The 22,860-nt window shown below is 48.0% G+C and overlaps 1 protein-coding gene across 1 annotated transcript; it reads left to right on the top strand.

Moving 5' to 3' along the window:
• Positions 1-2,628: 2,628 nt before the first annotated feature.
• Positions 2,629-20,527, top strand: PGF (placental growth factor). The gene is made up of 7 exons (XM_036736717.1): positions 2,629-2,703; positions 4,377-4,419; positions 13,679-13,875; positions 14,757-14,833; positions 19,255-19,284; positions 19,404-19,466; positions 20,226-20,527. The coding sequence occupies exons 1-7, from the start codon at positions 2,629-2,631 to the stop codon at positions 20,251-20,253; spliced, it is 513 nt and encodes a 170-aa protein (XP_036592612.1). The 3' UTR covers positions 20,254-20,527.
• Positions 20,528-22,860: the final 2,333 nt, after the last annotated feature.

The raw sequence follows: 22,860 nt of genomic DNA, 5'->3' as shown, positions 1-22,860 counted from the left end.
TTTGGTGGAGGATGACATGGGGGAATTGGGGAGAGGAGGGGACGGGGCAGAGGTGGGTCAGGGTAGCTGTGAAATGATACCATGACAGCTGGAGTGTGCACATGCACATACACACACACACACACACACACCAACCATTCTGGGGTTGTGTCCACACACGTATGCTTCTCTGAGAGCACTTATACATACATACATACATACATACACACACACACACACACACGATTCTGCATAATTCTCCCATGTATACAAACACACACACACACACACACATCTTCACACTGATCTTGAGGACAGAGCAGCATCCCTTACATGCACTCGCCAGAGGATTTCCTTCTGTGGATGAGGAGGAAATGCCTCATTAGGAGTGCTCACCACCCAGTGTTAGCCCAGGCAGGAAGGGCTAGGGAGACAACCCATTTCCGAAAAAGGAAAATAGATGGCTGACTCCCAGGCCAGGTGCCCTGAGGTGTGTTTCTGGCCGCCCTGGGCATTCTTCATAGAGCTTGTCTCCTCTCTTCTTCATGAAACACTTTGCAGGGATAAAGATTTTACACAGATGAGAAAATCAAGACCAAGAGAGGGATGTGATCCAGGCTGCTAGGAATGAACTGCCCTCCAACCCCTGTGGTTCACCCTTCTAGACCTAACCCTAACCCTGGTGACCTCTGGGTCCTGGAGCTTCTCACTGTCCCCTAAGACTTACATGAGCTGAACGGTCCGACCCAGAGGGCAGTGAGGCCTCATTCTAGTGGCCTGACTTATCAAGTGCATTCATTTCTCTCACATTCCCAGCACTAGACAGGGAAGCAGCCATGGGCAGAGAGCTTGAAGAACCCTCCCTACCAGCTTAGTATTCCTGGTATCTTACTGCTCCCGGGTCATGGAAACAGAATCATAGATTTGGAGTTATTGGAAGGAATCTTAAAGTCATCTAGTCTACCCCTATGCATTTTACAGATGAGGAAACTGAGGACAGCAGACTTTAAGAGACTTGCCCAAGGTCACATAGGTTTTTTAAGTTAAATTTTGTTTTGTTATTAACAAGTATCTTATTTTCTCTCCCAATCCCCTCCCCTGAGGGAAAAAAGAAAAGAAAACCACCCCCTGTGGCAAATAGTCAAGAAAAAGAAATTGTCCATGTCCAAAAAAATGCATGCTTTATTCTGAATATTGAGTCTACCATTTCTTTATTAGGAAGTGGGTAGTCACACACAGTATTGAGTTTCAGAGTCAGGATTTGAATCCAGGTTCCCTGACTTCTAAATCTAGTTTTCTATCCATTGTACCAAATCTGATCCTGCTAGGACTCCTGCTTTGGGAACTGCATTTGCCTAGCGTCTCATAGGCCGTATCTCAGATAACCTACAGATATAACATGACATGTGTATTAAGGAAGGGTAAGAGTAATGAGGTGCGTTCTGTACCTCATGCCTTCCCCTCACACATACACATGGGTATACTCTATCCCCCACATCTCCTGCCCAGTCCCCTAGCTTTGTCCTCAGCTGTGTGAAGTTACCTGAAACAAGGAGTGCCTTCCCTTTCCCAGGGCTCTGGACAAAGACCAGAGCCAGCCCTTGCTTGGGGCTCCCACCAAACAGCACAAAGTCTGAAGTACTCATCTGGGTGCTCTGGGGAGCCACTGAGAAGGGAGGGGCTATGAGGGGTGGCAGGAGTATCAGAGGAAAGGAAGGGTGAGATAGAGGGGGCCAGGGGGCAGTGCTGAGCAGGGCAGAGAGAGAGAGTACCCTGGAAAAGGACAGTCTTGTTCTTCCCCACCACCCACAGCCCGAGGCCAGGCCAGGTACGGGTCACACCTGAGTTACCTGTGTGTTCCTCAAGATCAGCTATAAAGATGTGTGCAGGGTTGGCCCACGTCTACAGCAGGCCAGGCAGCCCTGAATGAGAACTTCTTTTGAATGGGACCACCCCAAATGGAACACAGCAGTGGGAGAGTCCCTTTCGTTCACCCCAACTTACCTCCCTTGGGGCTATCTATTTTGTTATTGGGAGGCTCTGCTAAGGGCCTATTGCTTCTGTGGAAGCCCCCATCCACCAGGGTTGTAGGCTAGGCCGGCAGGCTGGAGTCTTGCCTCACCACAGAGGCGGCAGGGAAAGGAGGGGAGGGACTTGGGAGGAGGAGCTCCACCCTCGGGCAGATCCCAGCCCATGAAACAGAGTCGCAGACAGCAGCGGCTCTCAGATGGGAGCCGATCTCTGAGGCGGCAGGGAATCTGGAGGCGCTCAGGACTGAGCTGGGAGCCGCTCACTGACAATCGGGCATCTGGGCAGGGAGGCACCAGCCTGGGGACAGTCATCCGCAAACTCCCTGCAGGCTCTCTTTAAAGATCTCTCTACGACCTCACTCACCTGCCTGCTCCTGGAGCTTCCCAGAACCCGCTTCAAGATGCTCAGGTTATGGGTGCTGGTCCCTCTGCCTCACAGACCCAAGTGAAGTGGACTTTCCAGGGTCTCTTCCCCCACTCCATCCCAGCAAGAAAAAGTTTGCCTTGGTATCTCCTCTCCTCCTTCCCACTTCTCACCCCCACCTGGGGTCCTCCGTGGGGCTGAGTATGTTGGTTTTCCTTTGGATCTCAAGCCCCATGCCCCAGGACTTCTGAGGCGATGTCAGCCATGCGGCTGTTCACGTGTTTCCTGCAGCTCTTGGCTGGTCTGTCCCTGCCTGCTGCATCCCCCCAGGTAAGGATCCTCTCTTCCCCAAACCTAGCTCCCCCTCCCTCCTCATCCCCAACATCTGTCAGGCAGTGGGCTAGAGAATCCAGGAAGAGGCTGTGGGCAGAGATGAGAGGGCACCTCCATGGACACAGACACCCCCCGCACCCCAGAGAAAAAGATAACCATGGTCTCCAGGTACTTCCTAGAAGCTGGAACCCTCCTCACCTCCTGAATGAAGAACTCAGGTTAAGCCAGCCCCCCTAGAGGAAAACCAACTCTAGTTAAGGTTTCTATCCTGGGAGGGGGTGGAGGGGGTGAAGGGGTGAGACTATAGGGAAACCACAGCAAAGGGAGGGAGGCTTCCTGTCTGGCCCCAGGGCCTTGGTGGTTTTGCTAAAAGCATCTCCCAGTTAATCCCAGGGCTGGGCTCTGGCCCTGTGGTCAGGGTCGAGGCTCTAGTGACTAGCCCAATGCCTTTGGGACCTCTGACCCAGCCAGGCTCTGGGGAAACAGAGAAACTGGAGGGGGCAGGGTCACCAGGGAGGTAGACTCCCTGGGTGGTTGGGGAATATCCCAGCCCCATGCCTGATCACTCCAGTTACTGCTGAGTGCAAGGGGGCCAACCTGGACAAGAGGGACCTGGGGGAAAAGGGGGACACTGGAATGCCTCTTCCATGGCTTGGTCTTGGGTCGGAAGCCCCCCGGAAGGGTTTCAGGTAGTCTAAGGAGACAATGCTCTCTCTTCTTGAGTCTGACCTCACTCCTCCAGGGTCAGCCCAGCCCCAAGGTCCCCATCTGCTGGCAGCTGACCCAGAGGTCCTGAGTCCCTGGGCCAAGAGAAGCTCCCAAGTTCTTTTCCCAGGAGCTAGGGCATGTGGCTCAGGGCCTTGGCTCAGTTCCAGCCTGGGTAAAGACGTCCTGCCAAAGGCAATAACGTCCCTTCCCACTGCCTAGGGAAGTCCTCTTTCCCACCCAGGTCCTTAATGCTGAAAGCAGGGCTGTTGGGAGGCTAGGATGGGGAGGGGAGGGAAGAAGAGTGGGAGACAGGCCAGGAAACTAAGGGGATCACTTCCCAAGCAGAGTGGGGGAGTGACTTGTATTTCCCTGGATGGCCCTGAGGGAGCCAGGCTGCCGAGTGGCCTTGTTATAGCATTTCTACAGCTACCAGCACCAGTGGCCCCCTGCTCCCACCAGCTGATCTCCCTCCCCACAGGGCTCTGGCACCTAGCCAAGCTGGGACATTAAAGGGGCCAAGAGGCTCGTGTGGGAGAGCACAGGAAGGGGGTTGGGTAGAAGGGAGGCAGAGCACAAGCAGAGGGGGAAGGCAGCTATAGACTGTAGAATGCTCGAGTTGGAAGGGGCCACTGGGATCATCTAGTCTCAGCCCCATTATTTTTTAACAGGTGATGAAACTGAGGCCCAGTCGGTTGATGCATCTTACCCAAGGTCTCACAGCTGGCCATGGCCAAGGCCTGAAAGATGGGAGGGGGGATATAGGAGGTAATGTGCAAGTGAAAGGAGTTGGGGAAGAAGGAGAGGTTCACAGGTGTCTAGATGCCAAATAACTCTTGAGAAGGCCTTGTAAATAAATAACTGACCACTCACCTGCCAAAGCAACCATGCCCCAGTGCTCTGCAGTGGGGGGACTCTTTGCCTGACACTAACCTTTCCTTATTCCCATGCATTTCTTTCCTTAGCAGTGGGATGTACCTCCTGAGAACAGCACAGCAGAAGTAGAAGGTAAGCTGGCCATGGAGATGAATGGGGAGTTAACCTTTTCCCTTCCAAACTTGCGCCCACCAGGACTCATGTTCTGGCTTCCCCCCTAAATGCTTATTGGGGTAAGAAACAGGGGTAAAAGAGCCACACTGGTTTGGCTTGAAAGGGTAAAAAGAAGAGAAATTGTCCAGGGGCCCTAAAATCTGTGAATCCTAAAGTGGTGGCAAAGCTGGAAAAGCTGAGTTGTTCCGTCCCCCTCATTCTTACGGAGGAGGAAGCTGAGCTTGGAGAGGTTAATGGGTTGCCCCAGGTCAGGCAGCTAGTTGGTAACAGAGTGGGATCCAGAATTTAGTTTTCCCGAGTTTTTGTCTAGAGTTTTTTCCATGACCCCTACACTGGGTCAGAGGCAGGGTAGGAAGGGGCCAGGGTGTCAATAAGGCAAAAGATGAGGGGCAGGAGGGGATGAGTGTTCCCACCTCCAACCTCGGGAGTCTGACCAGAACCTCCCATTGATTACAAACAGACAAAACCCTAGTAACACCCTCCTTCACTTATGTGGAGAGGGAATCTTCAAAGCTCATGCAGGCGTTTGCCAAGCAGGCATACGTGCAGAAAGTCGGCTGTGCAATGCCAGGCTCTTCACAGAAACGTGCTGAGTGTCCACACGCCACCGCTTTAACCCCTGAGAGTCACTCCCCCCACCCCCAAAATGAGACATTTCTGTGAGGGAGGAAGCATGTACAAACAGGCACACGAACACGCGTGCTGTTCCCCTTCAGAATAATATCCTGTCTCAGATCAGGAAACACCCTCTGCCTGCCGGCATCATCCCCTCCCTGCCTTCCCTTCCTCTCCCTTCCCCAGACAGACTTACCTGCTCTGTGTTCTATGACCCTCTTGAACCCAGCCAAGTGAGAGAAGTAGCCAACCAAATCTTCCAAGTTAATGAGCACTTCAGGTGTGCCTGTCACTGACTTAGGCACCCTAGAGGTATGGGGAGGTGCCCAATATTCCTGCTTTTGAAATACTCACAACCCAGTTCAGGACTCATCGAGGCAAATGCATAAAGGAATCGAGGCACCTCCACAGTCCACATTATAAAGAAGCAAGGTCTGCTTCCTTTTACTGAAACAGTGTGGTGTTGTGGAAAGGAGTCCAAAGACTTGGGTTCGGATTCAGCTTCTGACACATAATATTCCTGTGATCTTAGATAAGCCATGAATCTCATCCATAAGATGAGAGAGGGTTGTATTAAATGTGCCCTCTAGTTCTAAGTCTATTGTCTTGGGACTGACACTGTTATAATCCCAGGACCGCACAGTCAATTGCAGAACCAAGATTCTGGCCAACCCAAGTACATTATGTTTTGGGCCTGACCTAGCTTCCCCCTCTTGCCCATCCATGAAAAGAGAGAGTTGGAGGAATATGATGTTATCAGTGAAGAAAGATTCCTAGGTCAAAACAAAAGATTTTGCAGGAAGATTTTCCAACTGTATCCACTCTTGTGGGAGGCTCTCTCCATGTCAGGCCTGGGTTGGTACATCTCTTCACGGGGACACCTGCTGTGCACTAGGCCAGGAGCCAGCAGCCCCGCCCAGCCCCTCTCCCTTCCCTCCCGGCAGGCAACAAGCATGAAAAGTTTTCTTTCAGGCACTGAACATTTCCCTTCTTGGGTCTCCGCCCAGCAGGGATGGGAAACTGGAGCCAGATGGGTTCAGCAGGAGGCTTTCGTGTAAGGGGGAGAGAGATAGAAAAACCCTCTGGTTACACCAAGAAAATCCCTCTCAGGGGGGCTCCCTGGTCACTCTAAACCAGCCAGACACCAAGCAGGCCTGCCTGGCACTCTCTGCTCTCCCTGCCTCCAAGTGTAGCCAGCTGTCTGTCTATGAGGAAGAGTCTGGGGGTGAGTTGGGAAGAGCTTCAAGAAACTCTAAAATGGAGAGAGAGAATAGGAGAAGAAAGCACCATACAGAGTGGCTTCCCAGATTAGCAAAGGTGATGTATGCAGGGCACTTTGCAAATCTTAAAGTAATGTATAACTGGGAACTATTATTAGTAATGTAGATTGAGAATTCTTAAATTGGGGGTTTTTTGTTTATCTTGAGGGTTTTTTTTAAGTGTGGACCCCCTGGCAGTCTGGGGAAAATCCTATAGATCCCTTCTCAGAATAATATTTTAAAGGTATAAAATAAAATATATAATATTACAAAGGAAACCAATTATATTGAAATGCAGTTATCACAATTTTTTTTAAAAAAAGCAAAAACCCAAGTTCATGGAGTCTATAGAGATAGTATAGCATCATGGATAGACAGCCAGCCTTGAAGCCAGAAAGCCCTGAGTTCAAGTGCAGCCTTTGATACATGCTGGCTATGTGACCCTAGTAGTTTAAGTCACTTAACTTCCTAGTATCCTAGACTACTTTCTGAAACCATATATTGCAGAGAAGATGCATTGGTAGATGGAGTTTCTTCACTTGGGTGTAACCACCACTGATTAAATCATCAGTCCTGTCCCTATTCTTGTTATTATTATTTACTACTGCTGCTACTGCTACTGCTACTACTACTACTACTACTACTACCACAACTACTACTACTACTACTATTATTTGGGAAGGCCAGAGTGGGTCAGTGATACCTGTGTCTGTCCCACATTCCTTGCTACCTTCACTTTCCAAAAATACGTCTCAGGGATTTGAGGGAGGAATCGCCTCATCTGTCTCAGTGTTGTGAATGGTCCTGGTAAAATAGAGGACTATGCGCCCCTCCCCCCAACCTCTGCCCTCTGAAGCTTCCTTGCCTCTCACCTGGGGAAATCAGGCCTTACAGGAGCTGCTGAAATTGCATGTACACTGAAAGAGAGAGGAAAAGGGAAATCATTGTCTCTTTACGCTGCTAAGACAGTCATTTTTGCTTAACCCAGCCGCTCCGCTCTGGCCATGGCTGTATGAAAAGCTGTCGCCAGCTCAAAGTGAACTGGAGGATGGGGTTGGGGACAGTTCTGAATGTTTCTTTTTGGATTGTAGAGGCCACTTTTAGAAGAAAATCTGTCCTAGGACAACAGGAAGTGTTGTCTAATTTGCTTTAGTCTCTGTATCTTTTTTTAAAATATTATTTATATTTTCAGTTCAACGAGATTAAATGCTCAGAATAACGTCAATGTGCCATGAGGGCTTCAGACTAAACATGTAGCTTGTGAAGTTAAAAATGTTAAGTGCTATTCCCTGTCTCTGGAGGCTGCCCTTCTTCTCTACCAAGGCTCTATGGGTCATGTCAAGGGCCCCCAGCTCCATTCTTTTGGTCAGAGAGGATCCTTGTCTCCCCCCTACCCCCACCTTTCCACCCTTCCACCCTTCTGATGCTGAGAGCCTTGGTTGGGCCTTTGGAAGGCAGAGCCAGGGATAGCTGGTCTACCCTCTCTCTCTCTCTCTGACCCTCAGCATAGCCCTAGAGTGTGACTGACACCCAGATAAGCATCAGTGCATTGGCTCTGCAGAGGCTGTCTAGGCCACGTGGACAGCTGTGTCCTGGGTATTTTCCATGGACTCTCCTCCTTTCCCAATGGCCTCTGCTTGGACCAAGGTTTATTTTTCCTCAGGGATTACCCCAAGACCCATGCCATCATCTGCTCGATGGAACGGACTCTGGCCCCTTCCATTGTCTCCGAATAACAAGCAAGCAAAGGGGAGGTGTTGGCTGGGTGGGGGGCAGGGGCAGAGAAGGGAGACTTCAGCAGGAGGTGAGGCATTAGGGACTCAGAGTTGTCCACCAGCACCCCAGGGGGATGTCCAAAGTGGGCATGGCCACCATTGGGTATGATGGGTCAAATAGTTGTTTCCCTCCTTACATTCCTAAGACTAGTCTGGTCCTAGTTCATAGAATATCACAGAATTTAGGGACCTTATCTAATTTATCTAATCCAGGGGTTCTTAATCTTTTGTGTGTCAGGGACCCCTTTGGCAATCTGGTGAAGTCTATGGACCCTTTCTCAGAATTGTGTTTTGTTGCCTACATTAATAATTTTTTTGGAGGCAATGTTTAGCTCAGGGTCACATAGCTAGTAAGTGTCTGAAGCCAGATTTGAACTCAGATCCTCCTGACTCAAGGGCTGGTGCTCTATCCACTGAACCACCTAACTGCCCTGCCTACATTAATAATTGAAGGAAATACTAAATTTCAGTTAGAGGTTAATGGAAATAAAGATATACATATACATGTATAATGTATGTATGTATGTATATATACATATAATATAGATGGGTGATAGAAAGACAGACAGACAGATAGGTAGATGATAGATGGATGGATGGATGGATGGATGGATGGATAGATAGATTTTTTTTCCATCCAAGTTCAGAGACTCCCTGAAATCTATCCCTAGATCCCTTGGGGGCTGATGGACCCCAGATTAAGAGCCCCTGATCTAGGTCAATCCACTCATTTTACAGAGGAAGAAAGTCAGATTTAGAGAGATTCAAAGACTTGTCCATTTGGGTAATGGCAGAACTGAGCCTAGAAGTCAAATCTACTGACTCTCGATTGAGAGTGAGCTCTTCCTACTATACCTTATTGAACCATTTTGTTTTCTGGTTGGGTCTAGGTTTCGGGGTGTTATAAATCATTTCAGAGGCAAGTAGGTGGTTCTGGATCACTGGAGATTTTCAATAGTTCTTCACTGGGAAGCAGGCTAGCCTGGAGATCCCAAGGCTGATTGTTCATTTTACAAACGTGGGAGAGGATATAGAAGAAATATAAAACTTCATTCCAGCCCCGAAAGAACTTATAAACTAGAGAACTTAAAGGTGTAGGGCTGGAAGGGGGCTTAAATTCTGATCCAACCCTCTTGTTGTATTGATTGGAAAACTGAGGCTGAGATAGCTGAAAGAACTGGGTACCAATAAAGGATGATACATGTATCTGTGTAGCTAGTACACATGGGGATCCTTTTCCCTGAAAGGAGTCAGCATGAAACAAGGGAAAAAATACTGACTCTACAGTCTGAGGAGCTGTGTTGAGATTCTGCTTCTGACACTTGCTACCTTTATGACCTTGGGCAAGTCACATAACTTCCTCTGGCCTCAGTCTCCTCATCTGTAAGATGAGAGGGTTGAGCTAGGTGGCCTTTGAGGTCCCTTCCAGCTCCAGATCTCTATTGGAGAATTATTAATTGGAGAACCAAGATTCTAGCCAAAGTACAACTTGCTTTGGGCCTGATCTATCTCCCCTCTTCCCTACCCATGAAAAAGATATGACTTACCCAAGGTCACCCAGGTAGTAAAGAACTGACTCCAAATCCAGCAAACTCTGCACTATACCATCATGCCTATGCTAATGAAGATGGCACTTACTGTCTTATAATGTTCTCTGTTGTTTCATGCATATGAGTACCATATTCTCAATAGGCTATAAGCATTTTGGGAGCTGAGAGGAGAGTGTCCACTCACAGAGAGAGAGTTCACTGGGTTGAGAGCTGAGAGGAGAGTGTCCACTCACAGAGAGAGAGAGTTCACTGGGTTCAGAGCTGAGAGGAGAGTGTCCACTCACAGAGAGAGAGAGTTCATTGGGTTGAGAGCTGAGAGGAGAGTGTCCACTCACAGAGAGAGTTCACTGGATTGAGAGCTGAGAGGAGAGTGTTCACTCACAGAGAGAGAGTTCACTGGGTTGAGAGCTGAGAGGAGAGTGTCCACTCACAGAGAGGGAGTTCACTGGGTTCAGAGATGAGAGGAGAGTGTCCACTCACAGAGAGGGAGTTCACTGGGTTGAGAACTGAGAGGAGAGTGTCCACTCACAGAGAGAGAGTTCACTGGGTTGAGAGCTGAGAGGACAGTGTCCACTCAGAGAGAGAGAGAGAGAGTTCACTGGGTTGAGAGCTGAGAGGAGAGTGTTCACTCAGAGAGAGAGAGAGTTCACTGGGTTGAGAGCTGAGAGGAGAGTGTCCACTCAGAGAGAGAGAGAGTTCACTGGGTTGAGAGCTGAGAGGAGAGTGTCCACTCAGAGAGAGAGAGAGTTTACTGGGTTGAGAGCTGAGAGGAGAGTGTCCACTCAGAGAAAGGGAGTTCACTGGGTTCAAAGCTGAGAGGAGAGTGTCCACTCACAGAGAGGGAGTTCACTGGGTTCAGAGCTGAGAGGAGAGTGTCCACTCACAGAGAGAGAGAGTTCACTGGGTTGAGAGCTGAGAGGAGAGTGTCCACTCACAGAGAGGGAGTTCACTGGGTTCAGAGATGAGAGGAGAGTGTCCACTCACAGAGAGGGAGTTCACTGGGTTGAGAGCTGAGACGAGAGTGTCCACTCACAGAGAGGGAGTTCACTGGGTTGAGAGTTCAGAGTTAGGGTTAGTGGAGGAGATGGAAGCTGAACTGGATTTTGGAGGATGGTGGGATTTGGAATGATGAAGGAAAACACATAAGAGAGAACAGGATGCTGGTATAGATTATATAGAACATGGTGTGTTTGTGTGATAGCAAGGAGAATGACCAGGCTAGACCATGGAGTTTATGTTGGCTAGGGAGCATGGGGCCAGACTCTGAAGGGCCTTGAAAGACAAAGAAATCCAGACTTCATTTATTAGGAAACAGCTGTTGAAGGTTTTTGAGCTGGGGGGTGACATGATGCTTAGAGGTCATGGCACTCCGCTCCCGACCTTCCCAGGGAGATCTGAGACCTACTCTCTCAAGGTCTTCAGGACCAGGGAGCCCAACTGGCTTCTCTCAACTGAACCCTACAGCGTTTATAACAGACCAGATTGGGGCTAGAAAATCCTCGGAGTTCATTAACCATTATTTTAAAAATAAATTTTATTGATGCTTTTTCTTTTCTTTTCTTTTTTCATTTTTTATATACTCCCACTCTGGGCAAAAGAGCCCTCACTTGTACTAAAGAAAAACATTTAAACCAAATACACCCCAATGGTGACCACACTTGACAGTTAATGCTGTATATACTCTGTGCTCATAATCACCTACCTCTCCGCCAAAAGGAGGAAGATGTTTACTTATCTCTTCTTCAGAGCCAGTGTTAGTCATTGTAGCTACTCAGCGTTCAAATTCATTTTCATGTTCTTATTGTTTACGTTGTTGTAGCTGTGATGTATGTTGTTCTAATAGTTCTGCTCCCCTTGCCTCTCTTTACATCATTGGCTACAATGTATCTGATATGTTCTAGAGAGAATGCTCTTTCAGGGTGGACCAGAGATTTAGAGCTGGAAGAGACTTCACTTTACAGATGAGGAAACTAAAGCTCAGATAGGTTGAGTGACTTGGCCAGGTACTGAAAATTTGAACCTAAGTCTCTCTGACTCTAAAACAACAGCACTTCATCCTTTACACCAGAGGTGTCAAACTCACAGCCAAATGGGGGCAGAAACCTCATTAAAATGTAATTAGGAAATGTTTAACAAAATAAATAAAAATACAATATGGCATAGATAATGCTAATTTGTGGTTTTCTAAGTCAGTATGGGGCCTGAAGGGATTCATTTCTGTTTGAGTTTGACAGGCTGCTTCATATACTACCTTTCCTGAGTTAGCTTAGATGTCCTCTGACCTCCTTTCCAACTCTGAAATCCTAAGTGAAGTCTTCCTTTCTTTCTCAGAATTAATCATTATCATCATTTCTTGCAGTGTAGTAATATTCCATTACATTCATATGCCACAATTTGTTTCCCAATCAACAGATACTCATTTTGTTTCTAGTTTTTTGCTACCACAAAAAAAATTGTTCAGCAGCCGTTTGTGTTGTACATTTGCTGGGTGGGGAAATGAACTTGGGACCCTGAACTTGAGATCAGAGTTTGAGTTCCATTTTGGCCACTTGACAGGTATGTGACCTCTAGGAAAGTCACAACTCCTTTAAGGCTCATCTTCCTTAGCTGTAAAATGGGGATAGTAAATTTGTACCTTCAGGGTTATTGTGAGGATCACATGTGATGATGTACATAAATATATTAGTTTTCTGTTTACATGGCATTTTGAGGTTTGCAGTTATCATGGTGGGTTCTAAGCAGGTGAGAAGGATATGGGCTTATGCATGTGGCACAGTATCTGAAGTGAAAAATGGTTAAAGGTGAAGAGCTTTCAACTTCACACCCATCCTAGAGGAGCCCAATGGAACTCAGGCTAAGAAAACAATTCAGTAACTCAGTTCACTACAATATCTTTATCGGGAATCAACTGTATATGCTGGGTGCTGCTGAGATTATGGAAGAAGATGCAGATAATGTGTAAGGACATTTAAATAACATAGCAAAATAAATAACAAAAAAGAGTCTTTATAAACCCAGGTATACACTGCACCATGGCTTATACTATACAACAGGGTAGTGGACATATGCAGGACACAACTGTGATGTGACCAGGGACCACTATTAGAAAGGCACATGTATAGAGAACATGTGATACTGTGGAACCACCAGAGCTGCCTACTGATATAATCAAGGTTGTGTTTCCTCTGTTGGGACTATATATTCTGTCTCTCAGTTCTCCTAGCCATGTTGCTTTCTGACAGACATCTCTGCCTCTGCACTCTGATGTCATCTGCCAGTCCTTGGCTACTGTGCAGTCTCTTTCCCCATAGGAGGAATGGTATGCCAGGTCCTCAGATTGATAGTTCCAGGGGCCACCTTTTGCTCTTTTGTGCTTCAAATCCTGGCCAGTCAGCGAGAGAAAGCTTTAGATGTTTTTGTCTGCCTCTTGAAGTCCTATTCTTTTGCTCCTGGTGTTTGGGATGAGTCAGTCTGACCCTTATCTGAGTCAGGGTCTGAAATCCTTTTAACTCCTATTATATCCCCTTGGCAGGAAATTGAGTACCCTCAAAATCATTTCCACTCAGCAAAATTGCCAATCAACTGGGAGGAGGAAATTCCTTTCAAGTTCCTTTAATGCCCCTGCTTACCATGCATGTTGAGCCAGGTGGAGCTGATGACTTCTTCTCTGTTTTCTACCAGCAGCCAAAATTGCTATTCTCACTCTATATGTTTATCTTGAAGTCAGTGTGGATATAGCAGTCAGGGAAGATTTCAAGGAAGAAATGTCAAGTGAATCGGGCCTCATAGGATTCAATATACATTTAGATTCAATAAATATTTATTAAGCGTATGCCATGTGCAAAGTACTGTATACGGATGGGTAGGGGAATAAATAGGAAGCAATATGTTGAAAGAGTCTGTGAAGAAAACGGATAAGGCCTGAGTGTGTCTAACCTACCCTGTCCTCGACTTCGGTGCTTGTGAATCTTTCCTCTCCTCTAGATCTCAGCCCCTAACTCTCTTTGTCTACTTGTAGTGTTGCCCTTCCAGGAGGTGTGGGGTCGAAGTTTCTGCCGCTCGCTGGAGAAGCTGGTAGATGTTTCATCAGAGTACCCAGGGGAAGTGGAGCACATGTTCAGCCCATCCTGTGTCTCACTGAGGCGTTGTACTGGCTGCTGTGGAGATGAGAACCTCCACTGTGTTGCAGTGGAGACAACCAATGTCACCATGCAGGTACACCCACCACCCTGCTTCTGGACCCTCTACCTGCTCCCTTAGACTCTGACACTGGTTCTGAGGCCAGGATGCTCCATTCCTGAGGTTCTCCTCCTTCCCCATCATCAGAACTTACTCAGTTTTTTGCCCCTCACTGCCCGTCCCGCAGCAGTCCTAGATATTGAAATATGCGCTCATTCATTCATTAGGCATTTTATTAAATATTTACTATTTTTAAAAAAACCCAAGTTCTAGAGCTTCCCCCTTCCATCCCCCCCCCAATTTGTATAAGGCAGTAATTGATGGTATTATTAGCTGGGGGCAGGTGGACAAACTCCCTCAGGCTGGTCCTGGTTTTCTCTATAATGGGATCAGCTGGAAGAATGTCTGGGACTGATGAAGCCTGAGTCTGCCACTGTAGGTGCTGCTACTGTCTGGCACCTGGTGAGCTGCTTGTCTGGCACTCGGCAGGGGTATATGGTGTAAAGGACTCAGGAGGCACACTCTGTCTCTTCTTCCCAAGGAAGCAGGAGGGAATGCAATGGGGAGAAATTCTGTTTTGGGGGGAGGAGAAATTAGGCTCTTCCAGACCAGGGGTCCTTGACCTCCCCTCCTTTTTTGGTGCCATCGACCCCTTTGGCAGTCTAATGAAGCCCATGGATCCTGTCTCCGAATAATTTTTGTTGCCTCCATAATTGAAGGAAAAGTGAAATTTCAGTTATAGGTCAGTGGAAATAAATTTATTATTTTTATCCCTTTCCAACTTCCTTGAATCCTCTGAAATCTATCCACAGACCACTGTTAAAGATCCGCTATTCTAGAGGGGAGATAGATGGAGAATTGTAGCATTCCACCTTCTCCTTCAAATCTTATAACCAACTTCTTTTTCACCTTTCCAGCTTCTGAAGATCAAGTCTGGGGAACAGCCATCTTACATGGAGTTAGCATTCACTGAGCATGTGCGGTGTGAGTGCAGGTATGGGATCCCTGCCTCTCACCACCCACATGGCACAGGCTGTGACCAAGGCCCTGGGCACTCTCGGGCCTGCCCTGGAGGGTACTAGCATTCCTACCATTCTGCCCACCCCGCCGCCCCCTCCCCACAACAGGGAATGGGAGACGGGATGGTAGAAACTCACAGAACTCAAATCCTGGTTCTGTCCATACTTACCTATATGACCTTGGGCAAATCACTTACCTTTGCTGGGCCTCGTTCTCCTCATCTGTAGAAAAAGGGGGGCGGGGCTTGGCCTAAGCGATCTCTGTAAGGTCCTTTCTAAATCTAGCTCCTAAGAGCCAGTTAAAGACTTGTGATTCTGGGAGATGTGGTGGGTATTAGCAGCAGAGGGGGACACTTACTGTCCCAGTGGGCCATTATTCAGAGGGCATCACGGATGTAGCCCCACAACCCGGACTGCTCACTAACTTCTCTGAGAGCTTGTCCTCAGGGTCCTAGACTCTCTCTGCTTGGAAACCAAGGCCCTTTGCTTAAAGCGTAGTGTCCTCCATTTGTTCTTGATCAGCAAATCAGTGGCTGAGACAGAGGGGTGGTCAGGTCTCTGCTGAGGCCTCCTGCATTTGGTTTCCTGGATTTTTGGAGACAGGGAAATAATTAACTCACCAAGAGGCACTCTGGCTGCAGCTGCATTTAATTTCCTACTCCTTTATCCATCTCTTCCCCCCCATCCCCCACCCCCATCCTCCCCTTCTAGCCTTTGCCTGAGAGGTAGAACCAACAGCTGGTTTACAGCTGTGCGACAGAATGGGAAGAGGACTTTTGAGTCCTCTCCCAAAGGCAGGAAAGAGAAGTTTGAACAACTGCTAATCATGTAGGGCTTTACAAGTGCTGGGGTGCTCAGCCCTGGGGGGGCTGGGAGGAAGCTGTAGGCCTGGGAACCCTAGCAACCAAGCACAAACTGCGGCCACTCGCTGGGGACCTGATGGAGCTTAAAAGTGTTGCAGGCTGATCAGAGCTCCGGGGCAATTATGGTTGGAAAATTGGAGCAGGTTCCATAGGCTCTTGATAGAATAAGAGGACAAGTCCATCTGAGCACAGCCCACCCTGGGAAGGGACTCATTGTTAGGTCAAAGGGAAACACATGTGGTTTCTTTAAAGTTCCAGGCCATGGCCAAAACCTCCCCCTGAATCATAGGGCCCCTGGAACTCCCGCCTGAGCTCAAGAGGCATAGAAAGAATGGCTCATTGTGCCTGCGGCCCAGGGGGTAGACCAGCAGACCTTATTGCTAGTACAAGGGGCCAGGAAGAGTTGACATCCTCGGGAATCAGGAACTCCTGAGAGTTGCTAGAAGATGCTATTCCTTGGGCTCTGTGCTAGAGGTAACCAAATCCAATAGTTCGGGGTACCCCTAAATTGTCTAGCTGTGGTTCCCATCCAGTGCAAGGCCTTTGATGGGGCCTTTGTCTCCCCCTCCCCTTTTTACACCTATCACTACCATTGCTTTGTTCACCGTGCCAACTCAGAGCTGCACAGGACCAGGCTTTGCCTCAGCGTTGACTGGAGTGAGTAGCAAATACGTTCTCCTACCCTTGCAGATATAGCCACTATACCTGGAGTCAGGAAGACCAGAGTTCAAATCCTGCCTTAGACACTTTCTGATTGTACAAATGAGGGCAAGTCATTTAACATTTCTCAACCTCAGTTTCTGTAGTTATAAAATAGGGGTGATGATAATAACACCTACCTTACAGGGTCACTGTGGGGAACAAATGAGAATATATGTGATGCACTTTGCAAATCTTAAAGCACTATAGGACAGCTATCACTATTAGATTAGCTATTATTCCATCCTCTGGTGATACACCTCATGATTTTGGGGAGGGGTCAGTCTAGACCAAAGTTTCATTCATAGTTGGAGGGAACCTTCTGGTCAGGAAATTTCCTCTATCATTGTAGATAAGGAGTTCTTCTGTAACTTTTTCAAAGATTTCCTGGGGGTATCATGAGGTTAAGTGATTTGCTCAGGGTTATATAGGCAGCAGGTTTCAGAAGCAGGACTGGAACCCAGGCTACCCTGATTCCAAAGTAGTGACCTTTATCCACTATGCCATGATTCCTTTCAGCCAAATGATCTGGTCTTAGTAATTTTGTCCGATATCTATATAACCAATTTCAATGTGTTTCCAAATACATGAACTCAATTGATTTTCACTACAGCCCTCTAAAGGGCTGTGTGTGTGGGGGGGTACTTTTTGGGCAGGGGGTAGATTATTATGATATCTATTCTAAAAATGAAACCAAAGAAGTTAAGTGACCTGCCCAAGAAACTCACACTCAGTAAAATAGGTATTCCTTCCAATGATGCAAATAGCAACCCATGCCTGCCTGATCATTCTTTGTGACCTTTGCTCACGTTTGCCACATAGTAAGGTTACCAAAATGCTTTCCTCAAGCCACCATAAGAGGTAGGTGGTGTAATTTTCATTCCCATTTTACAGATGAGGAAACAGAGGTTTAGCGAGGCTAATCAACTTGTCAATTGTCATAAAGCTAGTACGTGGGAATGAGAGAGCTCCAGTTTTCTGACTCCTAGACCAATTTCCTTTCCCCTCAATCCCACGGCCTCCCCCAACACACATAGAGCTTCAATGTCATTTGCAATCCACCTATAACTTCTCTTCGGAGATCCACCTCCTGAGGATTTAACACCAGAGCAGATTCACTTCCTGCAAGGCTTACCCTTGAAGCATCTACTTGAGCAGGACCTCTGAAGCATCTTCTGGAGCACTTAAGAGGACCCTCACTCTTCTCCACTCTCACCTGCAAACTGAACACCAGATCGATGTCATCACATCCTCTGAGCTTCGCTGGCCTCTTCTCCGCCTCTTAACAAGAAGAGAGAACACAACGGGAGTACTTTGTCTTCCAGTCAGGCAGCTACAGTTACCGTGAGGCCGAGTCACCACATGCCTGAGAGATGAAGGCTCTTTTGGTTACAGCTGACTCTACACTCTTGATTTTCATATACTCCCTGACAATGGCTGGTGTTCTGGCCTCCAGTATCTATGTCCCTATGTCTCTTTGCTGTCCCAAAGAAATGGAGAGCTGTCTCTGGCCCCTAAGTATTGCCGGTGTAGACCAGGAGCTCATATTCAGAACCAGTTAATATTACTGATGACTTGGTATAAACTAGCGATTCTAAAGACTCTGTTCTCTCCCTCCTTTTCCAAAGAAGAGAGCTGAAACCCAGACATTTACCCAATCTTTTACGCATCCTTTTTATAAAAAACAAAGGATTAGAAATAAAAAATGAGAAAGGTATTAAACGGAAGGGAGATAAAGGTGTGAAGCCACTGACTGAACCAACAGAAATATTGGCACTCCCAGAATTTAATTTTTTAAAATGTTTTATATTGATTTATTTTTTATATGGCTATCACTTCTAATACCCCTTTCTCCAGCAGAATTTCCTACCCCTCTCCCCCTTTTTTGTGTGGATCTATGATTTCATTGGCAGAGGTTGTGGAACATGGAAACACCCTCTGATGTTACAAAAATCTTAGTTGACTGGAGGCATTGAGAGGTAACTTATTCAGGGTCACATGGTGTGTGTGTGTGTGTGTGTGTGTGTGTGTGTGTGTGTGAGGGGGAGGACTTGAATTCAGGCCTTCCTGACTGCACGGCCAACCCCCCTTTCCATTGAGTCATGATGCCTCCAAGAGCCTTGCCTTTCTTATAAACAAAGACCATGTTTAGTAAAAACAGCTAACACTCAACCTACTCCCGGACTTCTTGCCCCTGGCGCCTTAGGGAATGGGGAAGCTGGTTTGATAGGGCACTCGGCCACTTGGCCGATGGCTGCTTTGGGGAGCATTCTGCACTTTGACGGGGGAGGGGAAGGGGAAGGGCAGCATTTCCTCCTGAACTCCCTATCTGGGGATGCTGCTAAAAAGAGTGTTGGACTTGGGAAGAGACTGGAATTGAATTTCAATTCTGCCACTGACTGGCTCGCCATGAGAGCCTGGGGGTCTCCTTCCCTGCTGGGAGCCTCACTTTCCTTGTCTGTAAAGTGAGGATGATGATGCTTGTACAGCCTACCTCACAGGGTTGTTGTGAGGGAAGTGCTTTGTAAACCTTAAAGCACCATATAAATGTGAGTTCTGATCACAATGATTGTTATTATCTCCACCCCCAAACCCAACCCCAGGCTGGGTAGACCTGGTCGTTCCCCTTCAGCCATCTGACTCCATTCCAGCTGGAGAGGGATGATCCGTATTGGATGCAGGCTGGCTCTCTGCCCCCGACTCCAACTAAACCCCAGGAATTAGGGTTTCCCAGCCCACCCCTCTCTCTAGAGGCCCCAGTGCCAATGACCAGCCCTGAGGACATGATCTCTCCCAACTCATCTTCATCTCCTTCCCTTCTCTTCTCTACCCAGGCCTCGGAGGGAGAAGATGAAGCCAGAAAGGTGAGTGCCCTTGGTCTGGGATGCAAGTGAGCTGGGCTCCAGTTCAGGACGGCCCTTACCCTTCTCCCCCAGTCCCATCCAGAGCCAATGTGTCCTGACCCTTTTGGTTTCTTACACAGGAGGAGACTCAAGGGTAGAGGGAAGAGGAAGAGAGAGAAGCAAAGACCCAGAGACTGTCATCAGTGAGTGTGGGATGGGGAGGGGAAGACAAGGAGGCTGGGGCCTCTGGGGCTGGTAGGGGTGGAAGAGAGGAGCCAGAGTCTAGAGAGAATCCTTTGGTGAGGAGGAGAAGAGTATCTGGGCAGCAGGGAGCCCACCTGGTCACCCTAGAGCTCATATATTGAAACAGTCTGCCAAATTGCTAAGGAAATTAGGGGATCTTGGTCTTTATACCCTGAAGCACTTATCTCTTCTACTCCCTCTGGAATGACCTCCTTCAAACTCAGAAGAGGCTGCAGAAGCCAGCGGTAGAGGGAAAGGTTCCATGGCCCTTCATCCCTCATCCATCCAATCATGGTGAAATTGAAAGAGCCCAGGATTTGGAGTCAGAGGGTCTAAGGTTGAAGCCCAGCTCTGCTACTTACAACCCACTCCTTGGACCTCAGTCTTCTCATCTGTAAAATGAGCGGGTTGGCCCAGGTGACCTCTGAGGCCCTCTAATCTCATACCCACAGTTGGTTCTTAGGGAGATGGAAACACAGGGAGAAGAAGTACCTAGTTAGAGTTACACAATTAATGACAGCCAGGGTCTGGACTTAGATCAGAAGGTCCTAGGTGGAAAGAGCCCTTTGTTCTCTTCCATGACCCAAACAGGGCACTAAAATGCAAAAGCTCAGCTTTGGCCCCACGACACCTAGAAACCCAGGAACCCTGCCTTTCAGGCCCCTTTACAAGAGAGCACTCCCAGATTTCACTCCGGTTCTGCATTTTGTTTTGGGCAGGTGCGAAGATGCTGTTCCCCAAAGGTAACCCAGTGGACCCTGGAGAGAGCAGTCTCTGCCCAGCTTATATTTATTGCCCCTTTCACAATCTCAATTTCCTCCCTGACCACAGCCCCTCTATTTATTAGCCAAATGTAACCCCTGCTGAATGTCTACTTCTCCCTTGGCGGGGAGACTGACCCTCAGGACTTTGGTGCCTTAAGAAGAAAAAGAGGAGACTTCGGGAGGATCCAGAGTCAAGGTCATGGGATGTACCTAAACACTGAACACGTGTGCCCCTGGTCTGGGATGCAACTCAGGAGCAGTGGAGGAGGGGGAGGGTTCCCTTCCTCATCCCAGCAACTTCCATGGAACCTGGAGCACAGAGGGGAGGAAGGAGTGGATGAATCCTCTCCTTTACCCGTTCTTGCTTCTGAATGGAGCAGGGACCTCTGGACCTTCAAGGGGAAAGTATCCCTTGTCTGAGCTCTGAGCAACGTTCTTTTGATGGAAAGGAAACAGCTGCTTGTGCCCTATATGGAAAGGGTCAGCTGGGAAGGTCTAGCCTAGCCCACTTTTCACAATGGAAGAGGGTAGGTAAGAAGGAACCCACGAAGTGGTACCTGAACTGGGGTGTCTGAGGGAGGACAGCTACCTTTGCTTAGTGGAAGAGAAGAAAACCCTGGACCTCTAGTGTCTCAGGAGAAAATTGGCTGGAACAATTAAGACTTTTCTTAGCAAGTGCCCTCTCATCCTGGCAGCCACTCAGAATCTCAGAGAGCCAAGCCTGGGACAGTTTTGAAGAACATTGGATACAATGGTGTGTAGGGAACCTCCTCTAGTCTCCTATTTCTCCCAGGACCTTGCAACTCTTTTCTACAACCTGACTGCAGGAATTTATGTCCTGGCCTGGGATGTTGGCCCAAAGAGCCCCCGTATGCCACTCTGACCCACTGGAAGCACCAATGGGTACAAATGCCAAAAGGATGCAAGCAGAGACAGCCCTTAGCCCTGGGAATGATGGTCAAGATGTAGGAAAAGTACTGAGGACTCCAAGGAAGACCCTGCTCCCAGGCTCTCTGGACAGGGCATCCAGCCCACTGAGGAGCATTGTTATATACCCAGGCCTTCTGTGAAATGGGTTGAGCAGGTTCCTTTTCGAGGGGAGTTGGGTGGGAGGAAGCTGGGATCTTCCTAAATGTATCACACAAGTTCTTCCTGACCACCATGTTCACTGGGCACAGGGAGGCCAAAGAAAAGCCAGATTCTCTTAAATAAAGTATTTTAATCCAAAATTGTTTTTCGCCTGGGGAAATATGATTGCTTGCTACGAAAGGATGATCTCCTCAGTTAAGGCTGGGCAAATTCCTATGAATCTGGATTAAAAGGGCATGCAATACTATCCCCATTTGAAAGCTGAGGAAACAGAAGCACAGGATAAAGTGACATATATCCAAGGTCAGACAGCTGAGGCCAGAACTCAGATCTGCTGCCCCCTTTCTCCTTATACAGGTCACCCACTAAGGCAGAGGTTCCTGATGGCATTCAACAGATAGACTTCAGAGAGTCCAAGAACTGGACAGAAAAACGTTACATGTTTATTTTCACAAACGTCTCATTGAAATTTAGCATTTCCTTCAATTATGAATGTGGGCCGCCCCCCAAAATCTTTGCCTTTACCAGATTGCTACAAGGATCCCTAACATAGTTAGTCTTTTTATGTCCTATTATGGGGCCATCTTGGGGTAGCTTACCAGTTGCTTCCTGCATAGTTCTGGATTCTGCCCCGGAATCAAGAAATGAAGGGGGAGCTTCCCCCATGACCTGTCCTTTCTAAGATGTTCTGGAGCTTTGGGGGGACAAGCCTGCTGTTTAGGGGTCCTCTAGTTAACCTTCACCCCAGTCACTACTCGACATGTTACACCACTAAATTCAGCAACAACCTCCTGTTCCCATTCAGTAACAGGCTTTGTCCCCACCTCCAACCCCCATACTCTTACCCTCAGCCTGACTGGAGATGGGCTGACCAGCGCTGCTCCCAAGAGCCAACACAGACCTTCATAGTCCAACTGGGAACTCTGCCAGGTTAGAGAAGATCCCCCTGTTTGGGGCCCCCCAGAGGATTTGGAAGAGATGTCTCCATCATGCTCTGGCTGGAATGTGGATGAACATCTGTTTGGAAGGGTACAAGGGTAGTCAGGGAGCCTAACGGCTAGACTCCTCCTTTCCTGCCTTCCCTTTCTTCCCTTCCCCCAAAAGTCTTGCTTTATCATACTCCTTCCTAGTTAATCCTGTCTGCCTGTGGCCTCAGAAGCAACTCCCCACCTCTATCTTAACTTCAGGGAGGCTCCCACTGGACTGTTACTGTAACTTCCTGCCCAATTTTTTGAAAAAGAGGCATTGTTGCAAAAATGCCCAGAATTTGTAGTCAAAGGACCTGGGTTTGAATCCCAATCCCAATCCCTTAGGCAAATCACTTAACCTTCTGAGTTTCAGTCTCCTGGCTTGTAAAATGCAGGGGATTGGACAAGATGACCTCTAAGGTCCCTTCTGGATCCAATCCCTATGATACCTGTCCTCCACTCTGGTTTTTGTTTTTTCGATCTAGCCCATTTAAGGCCAGGACTTCACTGAGGCTGGGAAGATACACATCCTA

Source organism: Trichosurus vulpecula, chromosome 8 (assembly GCF_011100635.1).
Source record: "Trichosurus vulpecula isolate mTriVul1 chromosome 8, mTriVul1.pri, whole genome shotgun sequence".
Classification (NCBI taxonomy): domain Eukaryota; kingdom Metazoa; phylum Chordata; class Mammalia; order Diprotodontia; family Phalangeridae; genus Trichosurus; species Trichosurus vulpecula.
The sequence above is the reverse complement of the archived record's forward strand: the minus strand, read 5'-3'. Positions and strand labels throughout refer to the sequence as shown.